We start from the raw sequence: 16,486 nt of genomic DNA, 5'->3' as shown, positions 1-16,486 counted from the left end.
TTTTTTTTTCTAGTGTGGCAGTCAGTTAATTATGCTCTAGCTAGACTTCAACTTTCTGCTTTGAGCCTGTAACAGAGTCATTAAATATGGCTTCTGAAAATATCTACTCTGATCTCTTAAGTCTGAATTGTTCTAGTTTAATACTTAAAGTTCTGGGATTTTTCTCACTGTTATGCCTATGTACTGCCTACAAAAATCATCATTATTTATAACAGTTATTATTTATAACCAAGTCCCTTTGTTACTTTGGAGTAGATGTTTGACCTTCAAGGAGTTTTGAACATTTTTGTGATTGGTAGCTTTGCTAATACTATCATATAATATAAGTTGTGTTTGGTTTCTAATCATTCTCTGTTGGAAGTAGTAATAACAGTATCTACTTCTGAAATTTGTATCATAGTTTATTGCTTGTAAATTGTGTTACGTGTAAAAGTATTTTTATACAAAAAAGTGTTTTATATTTGGATCCAACCATTTGAAATGCCCTTCACCACTAATACTCATGAGTGTTACGTACACCACCACCAACTTTTGTCTGGATTATCGCAGTAATTGGTGTTTCCCCTCTTGTTTCCTACAGTTCATCTCATAGCAGCCAGAGTGAGCTTTTAAAAGTGTAATCAAATCGATCCTAAATGGTTTCTAATACACTAGAATAAAGTCTCTACTCCTTACCATGATCTATAAACTCTGTTCCCCCAGTGCCTACAATAAGGCCTTGCACATGGTGTACACTCAGTCAGTAGTTGTTGAATGAATGACTCATTCATTCGTACTTTAAAGAAGCTCTGACTTGCCCACAATCTCACAGCTTATTAATAAATGGTGGAGTTAGGATGAGAACTCCAAATCTCATGTTTCCAAGTTGCTGGGCCAAATTATATTTTTCCAGTCCTGTTCTCACCAAACTGTTCTCACTGTCTTCCAGAGTCTGTGTACCTCTGTTAATTTGTTTATACCTTTCTCTTTCTGTTTTGCCTTTCCAAATCCTGCCCATCCTCAAGATTTGCACTTAATTCTGCTCCCTTTTACAGAAGATTTTCTTACAGCTTCAGTACCCTATATTTGTTTTTGTGGTGGTGGTGGGTAAGGTTGCAATGACTAGATTGTAAGGGTGAAGAGAACTAGTTGGTACCAGATTTTGCACCACATGCTTAGGTAAGCAATTTCACTTACTTCCCATGTGACCTTGTAAGGGAAGAAGCATTGTTACTAAAGATGAGAAAATTCAGCCTTAGAGGTTTTCAGCTCCATCACCTGAATTAGCCACAGGAAAACTCAGAGGACTGGGAAATATTATAAGACTTATAAGGCCAAGCTTTCTACGGCTACCTGGCAGAGCCGGGTGGGTGCCCAGGTGTGCTTGGTCAGAATAGCCTTTTTGCTATCCTGGTTTATCCTATTTTATTGGGCCAGTGCCATAAGTGATAGTCTGGCCTTTATGTCAGGATCACACAGGGAAAATAGCAGGATGTACTGTTTCTGTTCGGTAAAGATTTTGACCCTAAACACTAAATCTTTTTCTAGGTAGCTGTGATTTTTTTCCCTCTCTTTACTCTGGCCTCTTATTATATATGTTTTTTTTTCTCCTTTCTGCTTCTAGTATTCTATTCAAGAAGAAAGCCAGAGGAAGCCATTGCCCACTGCTGCCGCCCAGTGTTGTAAGTGAGAATACTTGTCTCTGAACCTCTGGTAATTGCAGGTTTCTGTCCCTTCTCTAAACTTGGCTTATTTTGAGTTGGGGAGGGTAACAATGTAGTGTGTTTAAACAGAAGATACTCCAGAAGCACACCTGTTCACGCATATTCCTCCAGTGGCTATTTGCCTATTAGCTTTAGGAAAAAGTCCTTTGGTTTTGTGTTACTGTAGGCAGGTGCTCATTTTTTTTCCTCCATTTGCTAGCTCTTACCCCTCTATCCCTGTATACCTAATGTTATTTTTTAAGGCTATGTTTAAATGTCATCACCTTTGGGAAATCTTCCTGCTGTTTCCTCCTTCTCCCAAATCTTGCTTAGGTGTCTCTCCTCTGTGCTTCATCATACCCTGTGCGTATATCCATCATATTATTCATGTATATTTCTTTGACAAAAATACACAGTTTTTAAAGATGTAGACATTCTTCCATTTTGTATTCCTGGTGTCTGGCTCAACACCTGATGTATGGTTAAACCTCAATACAATTTGATAAATGATTAATTGAGTGAGAGACCTTGTTATTTCTCTTGAGATTAGTTTGTCCAGATCACATATTCCTCCTTGAAATGAGCCACGCATTGTTGGCATATTGTTACCTTTGTAAATTCATTGGTTGCCTTCCATTCTGTACATTCTGTAGGCCACCTTTCTGATAAAAGTAAGATCAGTAGCAGAGGTCAACATTTTTTTCTTCATGTAAACTGAGTGTTCTCAGTTTCCTCCCCAAACAGCTTGAGACATTAAAGGACTGACTTAGAGTCTGTTCTCTTTCACTTTTTCAACCTGCAGAGTGTGTGTGTGTGTGTGTGTGTGTGTGTGTGCGTGCGCGCGCGGTGGTGCTTCTTTTATGTCACTATAGTTTTTCTGAATCAAATGCCAAACTCCATCAACTGCTGTTTAAAGATAGTGGTAATGGTGGTAGCAGTTGTTGTAGTAATACTAGTAATAATAAGAACCATAGCAGCTAACATATATTGAGCTCTTGCAGTATGTCAGATGCTGTACTAACTTACTTAATCTTCATAACAATCCTAAGACATAGATTTTACTGTTGTCCCCATTTTTCACATTGGAAACTGAGGCATAAAGAGATTGAGGAATTTGCCAGAAATCATATAGCTAGTAAGTGGTGAAATATTAATAAATGTTTAAACACAGAGACATTCATAGTCCGTACCTTGAATCTCTGTATTATACCGCTTCCTTCATATTGTTTCTAAGAAGGAAAACCTCCATTCATGGTTTATAAATTCATTGGTTGCCTTTCATTCTGTACTTTCCTGATAAAATTAAGACCGATGGCAGAGATTAACATATTTTCCTTTATTTAAAGAAAATCTATTTTCGTATGACCTATTACTAACTATTTTTGGGTTTTTTTGTTTTTTTTTTTTTTTACTGTTTAGAGTCAAACATTTAGGGTCACAGGAAGCAAGAAAAATCTGAATTAAAAACCAGGTTGTGAACTAAAGTCTATAGGTCCTTTCTAAAATTCATCGTAATGAGTTAATTTGGATCGTGTTCATCTATTAAACTTTTTTTCAGGACTGCTAATGACAAGCATAGTGGAATGATTGAGATTTCACTTTCCATTCCTTCCTGGTCCCATTTGATGAAATGCAGTTGAAGTGATTATTTCCTCCTGCCTTCTTGGCATTTGATCTTTAAAAAGCCAGAAAAATCAGCAATTTCATTAATTCTCATACATTTTTCATATGTTTGCTAGCTACTTAATTTTTTATGAATAGCCCATTCTTTTGCCTGCTCCCTCATATATAAACATTTTGAAAAATTTTAAACCTGTAGAAAAGTTGAAAGAACAGTACCATGAGCACTCATTACTCTTTACTAGAATCAGTGATTAACATTTTGCCACATTTGCTCCTTCCCTTTTTCCCTCCTCTGCCTTCTTATTTTTGTCTCATATTGCTATCCCTATCTCTGTGTCACTCTACACAAACACAAAAATACAGGTATTTTCCAAATCATTTGAATGTAAGTTGCACACTTCATGACAAATCAGCATGTTTCTCCTGTGAAGTAAAACAGTCTACATAACCAAAATACAATTATCATAATCAAGACACACTGGTACAATATTATCTAAAATACAGTCCATATTAAGAATTCCCCAATTGTTCCCCACATGTTTTTAGCCAGTTTTCCCTCACACTGTGATCTAATCCAGAACCACACATTTCATTTACTGACCTGGCTCTTTAATAATAAAATCCTTGCTCTTTTGGTCATTGACACTGATATTTTTTTTCAATTAGAAAAATATTTTATTCTAATTAAAATGTCTACTGCAGATGGGAATATATATTAGTACAGGTTTCTGGGAAGTAATTTTGCAATACATACCAAGAGCCTTTAACATATTAATAGACTTGACTCAACAGTTGAATTTCTAGAAATTTATCCTAGGTAATCACAGCAGACTATAGGTACATGCAGATGTTCATTGCAGAACTATTTAAATAACAAATTTGAAAATGACTTAGTTGTTAAACAGTAAATAACAGTTATAAGATTGAATATTATGCATTTATTTAATATTATGCTTTGAATAATAGAAACATTTTCATGAAACTAAGAAAAAGTAGTACAAGTTGTCCCTCAGTGTACACGAAGGATTGGTTTCAGGACTTTGTGAGTTTACTAAAACTCACACATACTCAAGTCTCCTAATTAGCCCTGTTAAACCAGCCTATATGAAGTTGGCCCTCTTTATATGCAGGTTTCACATCCTACAAATACTTTTTTTTCCTTCTGAGTTGGTTGAAAAAAATCTGCACATAAATGGACTTGTGCAGTTCAAGTCTGTGTTGTTCAAGGGTCAACTGTATATATAAAACTCACTCGGTGTGTGTATATATATGTATACACACACACATATATATGTACATATATAATTTAAGACTTAAAACTATGGAACGAAATGCGCCCCTCCCAATTCGTATGTTGAAGCCTGAACTCCCAATATGACTATATTTGGAGGCAGGGCCTGGGAAGAGGTGATAAAGGTTAAATGAGGTCGTAATCTGATAAGAGTGGTGACCTTATAAGAAGACAACTAGATGCCAAAGCTCATTCTCTCTGCCATGTGAGAACACAGCAAGAAGGTGGCCATCTATAAGCCAGGAAGAGAGTGCTCACCAGGAATTGAATCAGCCAGCACCTTGATCTTGGACTTTCCAGCCTCCAGAACTATGAGAAACAAATTTCTATTGTTTAAGCCACTCAGTTTAAGGTATCTTGTTGTGGCAGCTCAAGCAGACTACTTGAAGATTTTGGTACCGAGAGGTAGAGTGCTGCTAAAACAAATACCTAAAAATGTGAAAGTGACTTTGGTACTGGTTGATGGGTGGAGGCTGGAAGAGTTTTGAGGTGCATGCTAGAAAAAGCTGAGATTTCTGTGAAGGGATTATTGGTAGAAATATGGATGTTAATGTTGAATCTGGTAAGGATTCAGAAAGAAAAGAGGAGAACTAGACAAAAAGCATCCATCTTAGAGAATACATAAATAATCATGAATAGAATGTTGGTAGAAGTATGGCCATTAAAGGCCATTCTGGTGAGGTGTCAGATAGAAATAATAATAATATTGGTAAGGCAATAACTGGAGGAAAGGTGATCCTTTCTTACAAAGTGGCAACCAACTTGGCTGAATTGTGTTCTAGTGTTTTTGTGGAAGGTAGACCCTAAGAGCAATTAAATTGTATATTTAGCAGAGGAGATTATTTCTAGGCAGAGTATTGAAGATGTGATGTGGGTTCCCTTTACTGCTTATAGTAAAATGCAAGAGGAGAGAGATGAATGAAGGAAGGTTGTTGGACTTCTTGAATTCTATAGGACTGGACCATAAAACTATTTGGCTGAGAATGTGCACTGTTTTTCAAGGAAAAGGAACAATGATTCCTGAAGTGATTTAGAGATCATAAGGGCTGCCACCCTTACCACAGGCCCAGGGGGGAAAGCCTGTTCCTTCTGTGTGTAAGAGTGTAGGGCCATTGCGGAGAGTGCAGCTCCTGAAAAGCTGAGGGGGCAGATATTAATACATCAAGCCAAAGAGGATTATTCTTGAGCCTTAGGTCTGATGGAATTCTCCTTGCTAGGTTTTGGACTTGCTTGGGACCTGTCATGTCATCCTTCTTTCCTGTTTCTCTAGTTTGGAATGGGAGTGTCCATCCCATGTCTGTCCTACCATCGTATTTTGGAAGCACATAACTTGTGTGGTTTCACAGGTTCACAGCTGGAGAGGAATTTTGCTTCAGGGTAAATCTTACTTCAAGATCACTCTTAACTAATTTAGATGATATTTAGATATGACTTTGGACTTTTGAATTAAAGCTGGAGTGAGTGTTAAGACTTTTGAGGCTGTTGGGATGGAATGAATGTATTTTGCATGTAATAAGGACATAAATTTTTGGGGGGCTGGAGGGCAGAATGCTATGGACAGAATTGTGTCCCCCCTAAATTCATACGTTGAACCCTTAACCCCTGATGTGACTGTATTTGGAGATAGGGCCTGTGAGGAGGCAATAAAGGTTAAATGAGGTCTTAGGATGGGGCCTTAATCTGATAGGTCTGATGACCTTTTAAGAAGAGGAAGAGAGACAAGAGCTTTCTCTCTCAGCCACATGAGGACACGGCAAAAAGATGGCCATTGGCAAGCTAGGAAGAGAGCTTTCATCAGAAACCAAACGTTATTGGAACCTTGATCTTGGATTTTCCAGCCTCCAGAACTGTGAGAAAATAAATTTCGGTTGTTTAAGCTACCCAGTCTATGGTATTTTGTCATTGCAGCCTGAGCAGACTGATATACTTACGTAAATGCATCTATACAATTATGAGAAAAATTACTGGGAAAAGAATCCTCCAAATACTAACCAAATCTGTCTCTAGGATGTAGGTTGCGGCCTTAAATTTTTTTAAATAGTTAACAATATACTACTTTTAATAAAAGTTATTATTAAGAAGAATAATAGAATAATTGAATCCTTGTTCTTGACCTGGGTTTGCTGCTGTCTCTCTCTGTGACTTTGGAAGTCTTTCCACTCTCTACTTCAGTTTCTTGAAGTATAAAATAGAAGAGTTGTTCTAGATGATCTCTAGGACTTTTCTAGCTGTACCATCACATGACCCTATTATTTCCTATTCCTGAAATTCCTTCACATGGACAGCCCCCCTACTACTCAGCATGTTAGGATCAATCCTCAGCAGTCACTTGAGATAGATATCTGTGAAGTATTTTTAGAAATCACTGGGCTGCTGCTTTAAAGAAACTCTTGCTCTTAGCCTTTGAAATTACAAGAAGCTTCTTCCCAGTGTTTTCTTTTGGGTCAAACTTTCTGATTTAATATCTGATCTAATTTTCTGATTTAACACTCTGCATTACCTTTGTTTTAGGGTGTTTTTGTCTCCTTTGATAACTGCCTCTGTCCGGTCCTCTCTGGCTGCTTAGGGAGATACACAGTTCACATCAGCAAGTCTCAAGTAGACATCCAGCCTGTTTGGCTCCTTTTCTTGTAAGCATCGCCAATCTTTGTGAATCTTGGAGGTCCTCCTCACTTGGATTCAGAGAGGAGAGACATTCATCTTTCCCTTTCCTAGGAGGTGGGGAAGGGAAGGGAAGGAGTAACTTCTCTTCACCAAGAACTGCTCTCCCAAAGGTGGTTTGGTCTCACATTGATGTGGACATTCTATAAGACAGTTGACAAGGATCCTGTTAAATTATCTTACAAAATTTCCTAAAATCTGGATTTGTTTGATTATTTCCTCATAATTACATTCAGGTTACTACATAGCTGATGTCAATTTGTCCCTTTATTTGTGATGTTTATGCTAATTATTAGTTCAGGTGATGTTTTCCAGATCTCTTCATTGCAAAAGTATTTTTTCCCTTTTGTAATTAATAAGTAATCTGTGTGTGGGGGCAGGAAGGAGTGATACTTTGAGACTGTGTGTATATGTCTTATTTTTTTAAGCAAACTTTCATCCATTAATTTAATTTTTATTTTGAGACAGGGTCTTGCTCTGTTGCCCAGGCTATTGTGCAGTGGTGTTATAGCTAATTGCAACCTCAAACTTCTGGACTTAGATGATCCTTCTGCCTCAGTCTCCTGAGTAGCTGGGACTGTAGGTGCATGCCACCACATCCAGTTAATTTTTCTTTTCTTTTTTTTTTTTTTGTGTGGGGGGGTCTCGCTGTGTTGCGTAGGCTGGCCTTGAACTCCTGGCTTCAAGTGATCCTCCCCCCTCAGCTCCAAAAGTGCTGGGATTGCAGATGTGAGCCACAGCGCCCAGCAACATCCATTAATTTTAGAATCTATTATGATCATTGCCTAAATTTTATTACATTGTGGTTATAAAGTGATTTTATAACTCTGTTATTCTTTTTTGAGAGGAAAAAACTATACTCTTAAAACAATTCTGACACCCAGTGAGTCGGGTTTCCACACCAAGAAATTCTCTGCAGACATCAACTGAGTGCCCTGTGGTTTAATTACTAAAGACTCTGCGTTAGCACAGACCCCATAGGTTAAGGGTTCCGTCCCCCTGCTCCTCACTTTAGGCACCAATCATAAGCCCCAGGTTACCACCTGTACTTCTGACTGACTGGCTATAAACCAGGGTTCCCATGAACGCTTCCTCAGGTTCAGTGATTTGCTATTTGCTAGAACAGCTCACAGAACCCAGGGAAACAGTTTACTTACTATAATATTACCAGTTTACAAAGAATATTTTGAAGGATAGAAATGAATAGCCAGATGAAGAGATACATAGGGCAAAGTCCAGAAGGGTTCTGAGCACAGGAGTTTCTGTCTCTGTGGGACTTGGGGTGCACCACTCTCCCTGCATGGTGCATTCCCAAATGGATGTGTTTTTGTTCACTAACCTGGAAGCTCTCCAAACCCTGTCAGCCGGGGTTTTTATGGAGACTTCATGGGCACGATTGATTAAATCATTGGCCGCTGGTGATTGGCTCAACCTCCAACCTTTCATCCCTCTTTGGAGGTTGTGAGGGGCAGGACTGAAAGTTCTAACCCTCTACCCACATGGTTGGTTCTTCTGGCAACCAGCCCCCATCCTCCAAAAGTCACCTCATTAGCATTAACTCAAGTATGATTAAAAGGGGTTTATTATGAATAACAAAAGACACTCTTGTCATCCCTGTCACTCAGGAAGTTAAAAGCATTTTAGAACCTCTGTGTCAGGAACTGGGGGCAGAGACCACATATTTATTTATTAGTATGTCACACTTTTATATTGAGTAGTTGTCAGTCATCTGTAAAGAAGAGTTTTCTCTTGTACCCTTTTTTTGAAAAATGGCATTACTATGGATTCATGATTCTTTTTTTAATTCAGTGTTTTATAATTCAGGTCTGTCATTCTCTTTGCTCAGATTATCCCAAATTTGGCCTATGAGAGTTCCTTTTAACATGGCCTCATCATTCTTTTTTTTTTTTTTTTTTTTGAGACAGAGTCTCACTCTGTTGCCTGGGCTAGAGTGCCATGGCGTCATCCTAGCTCACAGCAACCTCAAACTCCTGGGCTCAAGCGATCCTCCTGCCTCAGCCTTCCGAGTAGCTGGGACTACAGGCATGTGCCACCATGCCCGGCTAATTTTTTCTATATGTTTTTAGTTGTCCAATTAATTTCTTTCTAATTTTAGTAGAGACGGGGTCTCGCTCTTGCTCAGGCTGGTTTCGAACTCCTGAGCTCAAACAATCTGCCCGCCTTGGCCTCATCATTCTTTGACCACATCTTCCCTTTCCTAGTACAAGATGTTCCAGGCTTATCTTGTCTTTTCCCTGCCTCAGTCCTGAAATAAGTCATTTCTCTAGTGAGCCCTGGTTATTTTTAGTGGGGAATGGCATTTAAAAATCAAGATATTGGCATTAGTTTTGCATGTTGCTACAGGAGTGCTATTGCTTCTTTGCTCTTTAAATGTGTAGAGCTAGGAAACAGACAAGCTCACAGATGCAACTTAAATGTTCATACTGATATGACCAATTAACATCCTTACCACAGGGTTTTCCCTGGTCTTCCTTCATTCCATATATGTATCATCTTCTTTTAGTGAGAACCTCTATTCCCAAGAACATTAAATTATTTACTCTTTTTCTGTATCCTGTAATGTACACAAGCAAATTTCAGGATTAATATACTAATGCTGTTACCAATGACTAGCCTACTAAGTAAAGTTTAAGGTTCTTGAAAGTTTTCTTTTTTTTTTACCTTAGTATGTAATTCACATAGAATTACAGATCCACTATCATACCAAAAAATTTAATAAGATTTCGTAATGTCATCTGATATCTATCCTATATTCAAAATTTCCCAATATTCCCTCCAATCTTTTGTCCCCTTTGTCCCATTGTAGGATTTAGTGAAGGTTCATGCATTGCATTTGTATGTGGTATGAGTTAAAGGGTCTAAGATCATCTTTTTGTATGTCAATTTCCAATTGTTAAAAAGGCTATTTTTTCCTATTAAATTGCCTTTGCATCTTTATTAAAAATTCTTCTCTTTACCCCTACAACATTTTATAACTTTCCTTCTAGGACTTTTTAGCAGATTAGATTTTGCATATTTACCTTAGAGAATAAACATACTTTCTTTTATTTCTGTTCTTTTAGGATGTGTTCCTCAGATGTGGCCTCAACTAGGAGTTGGTAGCAGATATCAAGAGATGCATGCTGCTTTTTATATACTTGAATCTCAGTACATCATGTTTACTTTTACAGGTCTTATCTGTGTGTTAGCCTTTTCATATTTGAGTACCTTTTTGCTCGTTGATTTATAGAGCTATTCTGAGGCTGTGCAATCTGATCTGCCTATTCGATACAAATATTACTTGTAACAGACAGTGTAATGTGAACATTTAAGTTAGCCGTGGGGCTAAACATGAGAAATTGATGTAAACTTTGTAAGGTATTCAAACTTCACTCCTCAGTAAGGATATTTCTGTCTATATCTTTTCAAAGAATAAAGCAGTACACCATGTTACCATACCAAACTGTCTCACTACTACTAAGTTCAACAGCTTTCTATTATTTTCAATTTTTATATATTTCTGCTTTGCCTACCTACTATACTAATGACAGTATCACTGGCTGCAATTGAGAATGAATCAAAAGTGATTCAGCATCTTGCAAGGGTTTGATTCACATATACTGCTAGGGTGTGTAAATTAGTACAACCTTTCTAACTTAATAATTTCACTTCTAGGAAGTGTTCAAGGAAAATAACTAGAGGTGCAAAGGCAGGTTTATGTACAGGTTTTACTTATAATGGTGAAAAATTGCAAAAAATTTGGGAAGAGTGGATAACTGTGGTATTTCATATGATGAAATAGTATGCTTTTAAATATGTAAGATACAGGAAATATTTATGTATATAAATTTTTAAAGTAGGATGCTAAACTGATTAAGATGATCCCAGTTATCTAAAAAAGGAGTTGTATGTACATGTACATAGAATAACGCTGAGGAAATTCGCTTTTAATAGTAGTTCTCAGAGGTAGGATTATAGGTAAGTTTTGTTTTCTTTTTGTCTTTATGTAATACTTAATTGTATTTTCCAGATTTCCTCCAAAAACATGCATTTCTTTTATGATAATTAAAAAAAATATTTTAAAAAATGATCTCAGACCTGACAATATAAAGGCATATTATTGTAGATTCACCCGTTAATTTGAATTTGGGACTTAGCTGAATGATAGTTGTTTGTTGAAATTTACAGTTTAGTTCAGCAATAACAGTGATTTCTTAATTGAAAGTTCTAAGTAGCTCTTAGAGTTACAGTGTCCCTTTTATTGATAATATCTCTAAGATCTCCCTTAACCAATTACTATGTATGAAACAAAAAGTTTCTGGGGTCTATTTTATTTCTATTTGTAATACGACCTCAAAGATAGCTTGAACTTTTGTTTGAGATATAGGCCACCATCTATCTATTAAGGTTTTGTTTCACTGGTTTTGTGTCAGTATTGCTTGTAATTAATATATATATAGATCTTTATTCAAAATGTCCTAAGTATGAATCATTCTTTAAATTAGTAAAATAGGGCATAACCTAAGATATTTAAAATTTTTCTTGAAGAGAATTTTTCGGTTCAGAACAGTTGGGTGTGAGTCACATCATGAATAGCAATCACCAGTCGTTGAGAACTACTATTAATATTAGTAATACACTGCTTGGTTACCAGGTTGTGACATCTTATTTGACCACTACTAACTCTAAACGGATTTCTTTTACCAACATACCCAAAAGAGACATGTTTATATAAAATGCTTTACCCTTCTTCCTTTTCAAGTGTTATTATTATATTTTCTGGTCCCAATGTCAATCGTACTGAAATTTATTGATAGACAGGAAACAGGAGGTGTTCAATGCTTTTCACTACTATTCAGCCATGAGGGCTGACATGCCTTATGTCTAGTCTGCACCACATTCAAATACCCCTCTTATAGCCTCCTATTATTCTTGGTCTCTATCTAAAACTGTTCACTGCCACTCTATGACCTGTTTTATTTCTAATATTCTACTTCTGTGGGGAGGCAGAGAAATGGGTCATTCTGTATATGTAACCAGATATTCCCCACCTGGAAGATTAGGTTCCTACCTGCTCTACAGATGATGGTATAATCTCCCCACTAAAATCAACCAAACATAAAACTCTAGGTAGGTACTGTCAATGCTATTCTTAGTCCCATTTCTCCACCTACCACAGACAAGATTAGCTTTAAGCCTATGGACTTTTATGGCTGCCTCTCAATGGGGGCCAGGACTTGCTTTCCTAGTTTAGTGATGATGGACTCCAGTAGAACAGGAAACTTTGTCGACCTGTTTCTGGTCCAGAATGCCATTCTTGTATTCTAGACCCACCACATATCAGAAAAAGTGGACCCAATTAGCAATTACTGTCTCAAGGCTTGATCAGATAGAGAATGGGATTATCATTCCAGCATTTTATGCCAAAGGACATAAACAGATCTGGATTTGGGAAACAGATCTTTGCCATGGAAAGGATCTGAGAGGACCTGGTGCTTCCTGACCATCAGACCTAACCAATTTGCACAGCTCCAGATAAAAAGGAAACCTGACTAGCACCAGATGCTATGGCCAGTTCTCCACAAATTTGTATCTGTTGTGCTTATTTTCCATGTGACCATACACATCATGGTGATAACCCTTGCCTATCAGATACATCTCTTAGAGAACTTTGTGGCTTCACAGTTTCAACTAGTAACACTAGCATCCTTTCCAGACCACACAGTAGGTGAATCCATGTTTCTAACAGTGTCTTGATGAAAGAGATCCAGAATCTCTCACCATAACTTTTGAAGGGGCAGAACTCAGAGAATCATGTGCTTTATATATTTTGCAATGCTGTGTTTCTATTCCACAGTAGGCTTCTTGCAGACATTAGCACAGCCTGCTAGGACTTCCAATAGCCTTCATAAACGATATCCTGCACTGAATGTTGGGGGACAGATGCAAAAGATAGTCCTGGGAGACCTGAGAGACTGAACTCATTCCTGATGCCCAGGTTCCTCTGGGACACTGCCAACTTAGGTTTAATTACAAATTTATCCAGTTCTCGAAGCCATAATATAATATAATATGTATGCTATTTACTTAAATTCAAGGCCCTATAAGTGGGCTATTTAGTCCCTATACCAACTAGTCTTTAGCTCCATCTGTTACAGTGCTGCCTCATGAAAGAGATGTCCAGCTCCACAACCTTCCTAATTATTTTTTGTCATACTGTGATATCATTCTTTCAATAGATATCATGGGTTTGGGGGGTTCTCGTCCATGCCCTCTAGGTTAAAATTCTGTCTTATTTCAAGTTACCTGTGATTTAAAAGCTGCAGAATGTATTGGCTTCCTTGTTCTGAATTGTTGAAGGCCACTTTGCATGGTACTGTGAAGAGCAGCTCAGAGTCTTTTTTTTTTTTTTTTTTCAGGTCTCCCAACTAGTTATCTTTTTCTGCATCAATTCTAGGAAATGAGTGAACTGGGATTAAGACCTAGGTCTGTTTAACTCTAAGGTCACGTCCACTGTACCACCCCATGGAGGCAAAAATCTCATGGGATATAATTTGCCATTCACAAACACTTGCTTTTCCTATTTAGCTACTACCTTTTGCTTTATTTAAAATTAATTCATATATTGATAGGTAATATGCATACTTGGTACAAAAGTTTTAAAATATTAAAGGGAATACAGTAAAAGGTCTCCATTCCCTTCCTGTTTCCCAGCTGCCTGGATCTTCTTCCCAGAGGCAGTCATCGTTAACAGTTTCTTATGAATCATTTGAGAGATTTTATAGTTGTCCAAGCATATATGTACACATCAGAGATCTTTTGATTATTCTTTCCATCCTTTGAATTGGTTTTAGAGTACCATCTACTATAATAAAATGTCCACAGCTAACTTACATTTAATATTTAAATACTTCTTGATCAATGTCCCTTCAGGATTCTTAGCGTGCTTTAAGAATTTGTTAAAGCCACAGGGAATAGATTGTTTATTCTCTGGGTTGCTTTCTATGGCAAAGATCTGTTTCCCAAAATGCTGGTCTTGAATACAATAGGAATGTTTCCTCTGTCCTCATTCACCCTCCTAGAATGACTTTCACACATCTGTTACTGGGTTAAGAACTTCTGGCAGTTTATGTCCACAAGATTTGTTAGCTTCCTTACTAATTTTGAATTCTTGGTGGTGACTTTGCATGGTGTTGTGAAGAGATTTTTTTCCCCTCTCCCAACATACCAAATCAGTCCCTTTTTTAGTTTAAACTGTTTAAAAAATAGAAACACATAACATGTGGACTATAAAAATCTTCAGATCTTTCAGAAATGTATAATGTAGAAAGTGAAAGTACTCTGTAATTTCCAAAACGTCTCTACTTCTCTCTAACCTTTACAATTTGGTATATACTCTCCCAACACTCTAATTTTTCTTTTTAAAAAAATAGGTTAAAATTTTAATTATGCAGTATTTGAATATGTGAAAGAATACATGTAAAATATTAAAGTTTTCGAGCGTAGTAACAGAACTAACACCCATGAGCCCATCAGCCATCATTATCTTCTAGTATAGTTTAGTAATGTACTCCACACTTTTTCTGAGACTTACCATTCTGAGTGACAGGATTTTTTTCCCCATGGGATTGGTGAATTGCAAGGGTAAGGTGGTAGTCTTTAGATTTTTAGTCTCACTCTCTTGAGTGTGTTAGGTACTCAGGGATTGATGCTTGGTTGTTTGCCCCTGAAGGACCTCATCCCATCTAGGTTTTAGGAAAAGACAATTGGCCTTTTGCCAGGGGCAGGCTGTGGCGGGGGTGGGGGGAGGAAAAAGAAAATAGTTATCATTGAAAGAGAGTGTAATTTGCAGTATTTGCTGGAAGATGGCATCCTTTTTCTTTCGGTTGGAAATTTACTTTCTCCAGAGCTTGTAGATTCCTAAGATGGTTTTGTAATTAAGAGTACTAGACTCATATTCAGGCAGCAGAGACATGGGGTTGGCAATAACTAAAGCTTTATCAGCTTATCCTTAGTACAAATGAAGACATTTAAGCATATACTAGACAGAAAGAGAACTGTTATACTTTTCTTAATTTTTCTTGTGAAGCTTTGAGACTCCAGATCAGCATTATAAAAAAGAGATTCAAAGCCCCTGAGTACAAAGAAACTTATCCATTATACATCTTTTTGTTTCCTCCTCCTCAAAGGCTTCTGTTTGGGGTGTTCTTATTCTTAATGAGTACATGCATAGACCAGAGAGTCTGTTTGTGAGGGCCATGGAGGAATTAGTGGGAGGATGCAAAAAGAATCTGAAGACCTGGATCATAACCTAGACTCAGGCCAGAAGAAGATAAATACACAAAGACAGCAACTTGAATGTGTTATTTATGGTTATCTTCAACAGGTGTGTAATATACTCTGGAAAGACAAGAAAGTCCTGAGGTGGCAGAAGAATAAACAGATGGTGAAGAATGGCATAAAGTTTGTTCAAGAAGGCTTTCCAGAGAAATTAGTTTAGAAATGACTTTTGAAAGAGCTAATTGAAATGTGTTGCTTGAAAGGAAAGATTGTTCATAATAGTATAAATGAAAAGGATAGGATTCAAGAGATGCAGGGCATACTGGCTGAGAGGGAGCAGAATGTTGTCATAGCTTTGCTTGCTAATCTGCTGAAGGACATGAATCCTTCCGCTGTACAGATTTTTTTCAAAGAGCTAAGATATACAAGGCTGGCCCCGTTTGACAGATTCAGCCCTTTGGGAGCCTTTTTTTCCTTTTACTTCAGATACATAATGTCCTCCTTGTCATCTATCACTTTCCTTCAGTTTAAATCTGTTGTAGCATTGAAAGTTTTGTGCCACTTAAAATTTTGGTGACTAAAATTTGGTTGCTGTGACTAAAGACCTATTTCTGTGAGCACTGGAAGCAGCAGAGCAAACCTTATGTCACTGATTACTTATTTACCTAGGATCACATGCCCTGCAGGAAAATAGGATTGTCTGGCCAGCTGGTCTCTACCCTGAAGATTCTTCCACCTCATCGATTTCCTTTCATTCCCCTTCTCATTTCTAAAGTCCCAGAAGGCAAAGGTCCAGAGCTTATCTTATTCTTTTGCCACCTTTCTGCTACTGTTTTTTCCCTTTCATCTTAGCTTCATATTCTGGCCCTTGCGTTAAAGCATCCTAATCACTCTGGTCTTCTGTAGATAGCTGATTCTTGTTTATCTTATACCTGGGATGTTTCCTCCC

At 37.4% G+C, this 16,486-nt stretch overlaps 1 protein-coding gene across 2 annotated transcripts in view; it reads left to right on the top strand.

Moving 5' to 3' along the window:
* UNC13B (unc-13 homolog B (C. elegans)) overlaps positions 1 to 16,486 on the top strand; it is a 218,677-nt gene that overhangs the window by 84,581 nt on the left and 117,610 nt on the right. For both annotated transcript variants that reach the window (XM_012656768.1, XM_012656771.1), the window contains exon 7: positions 1,604 to 1,661. In XM_012656768.1, coding sequence (XP_012512222.1) covers positions 1,604 to 1,661 — 58 coding nt within the window. The remainder of the gene's footprint in view (positions 1 to 1,603; positions 1,662 to 16,486) is intronic.

The sequence above is a fragment of the Propithecus coquereli genome, unplaced genomic scaffold (assembly GCF_000956105.1).
Source record: "Propithecus coquereli isolate 6110/MARCELLA unplaced genomic scaffold, Pcoq_1.0 Scaffold114, whole genome shotgun sequence".
NCBI classification, from domain to species: Eukaryota; Metazoa; Chordata; class Mammalia; order Primates; family Indriidae; genus Propithecus; species Propithecus coquereli.
The sequence above is the reverse complement of the archived record's forward strand: the minus strand, read 5'-3'. Positions and strand labels throughout refer to the sequence as shown.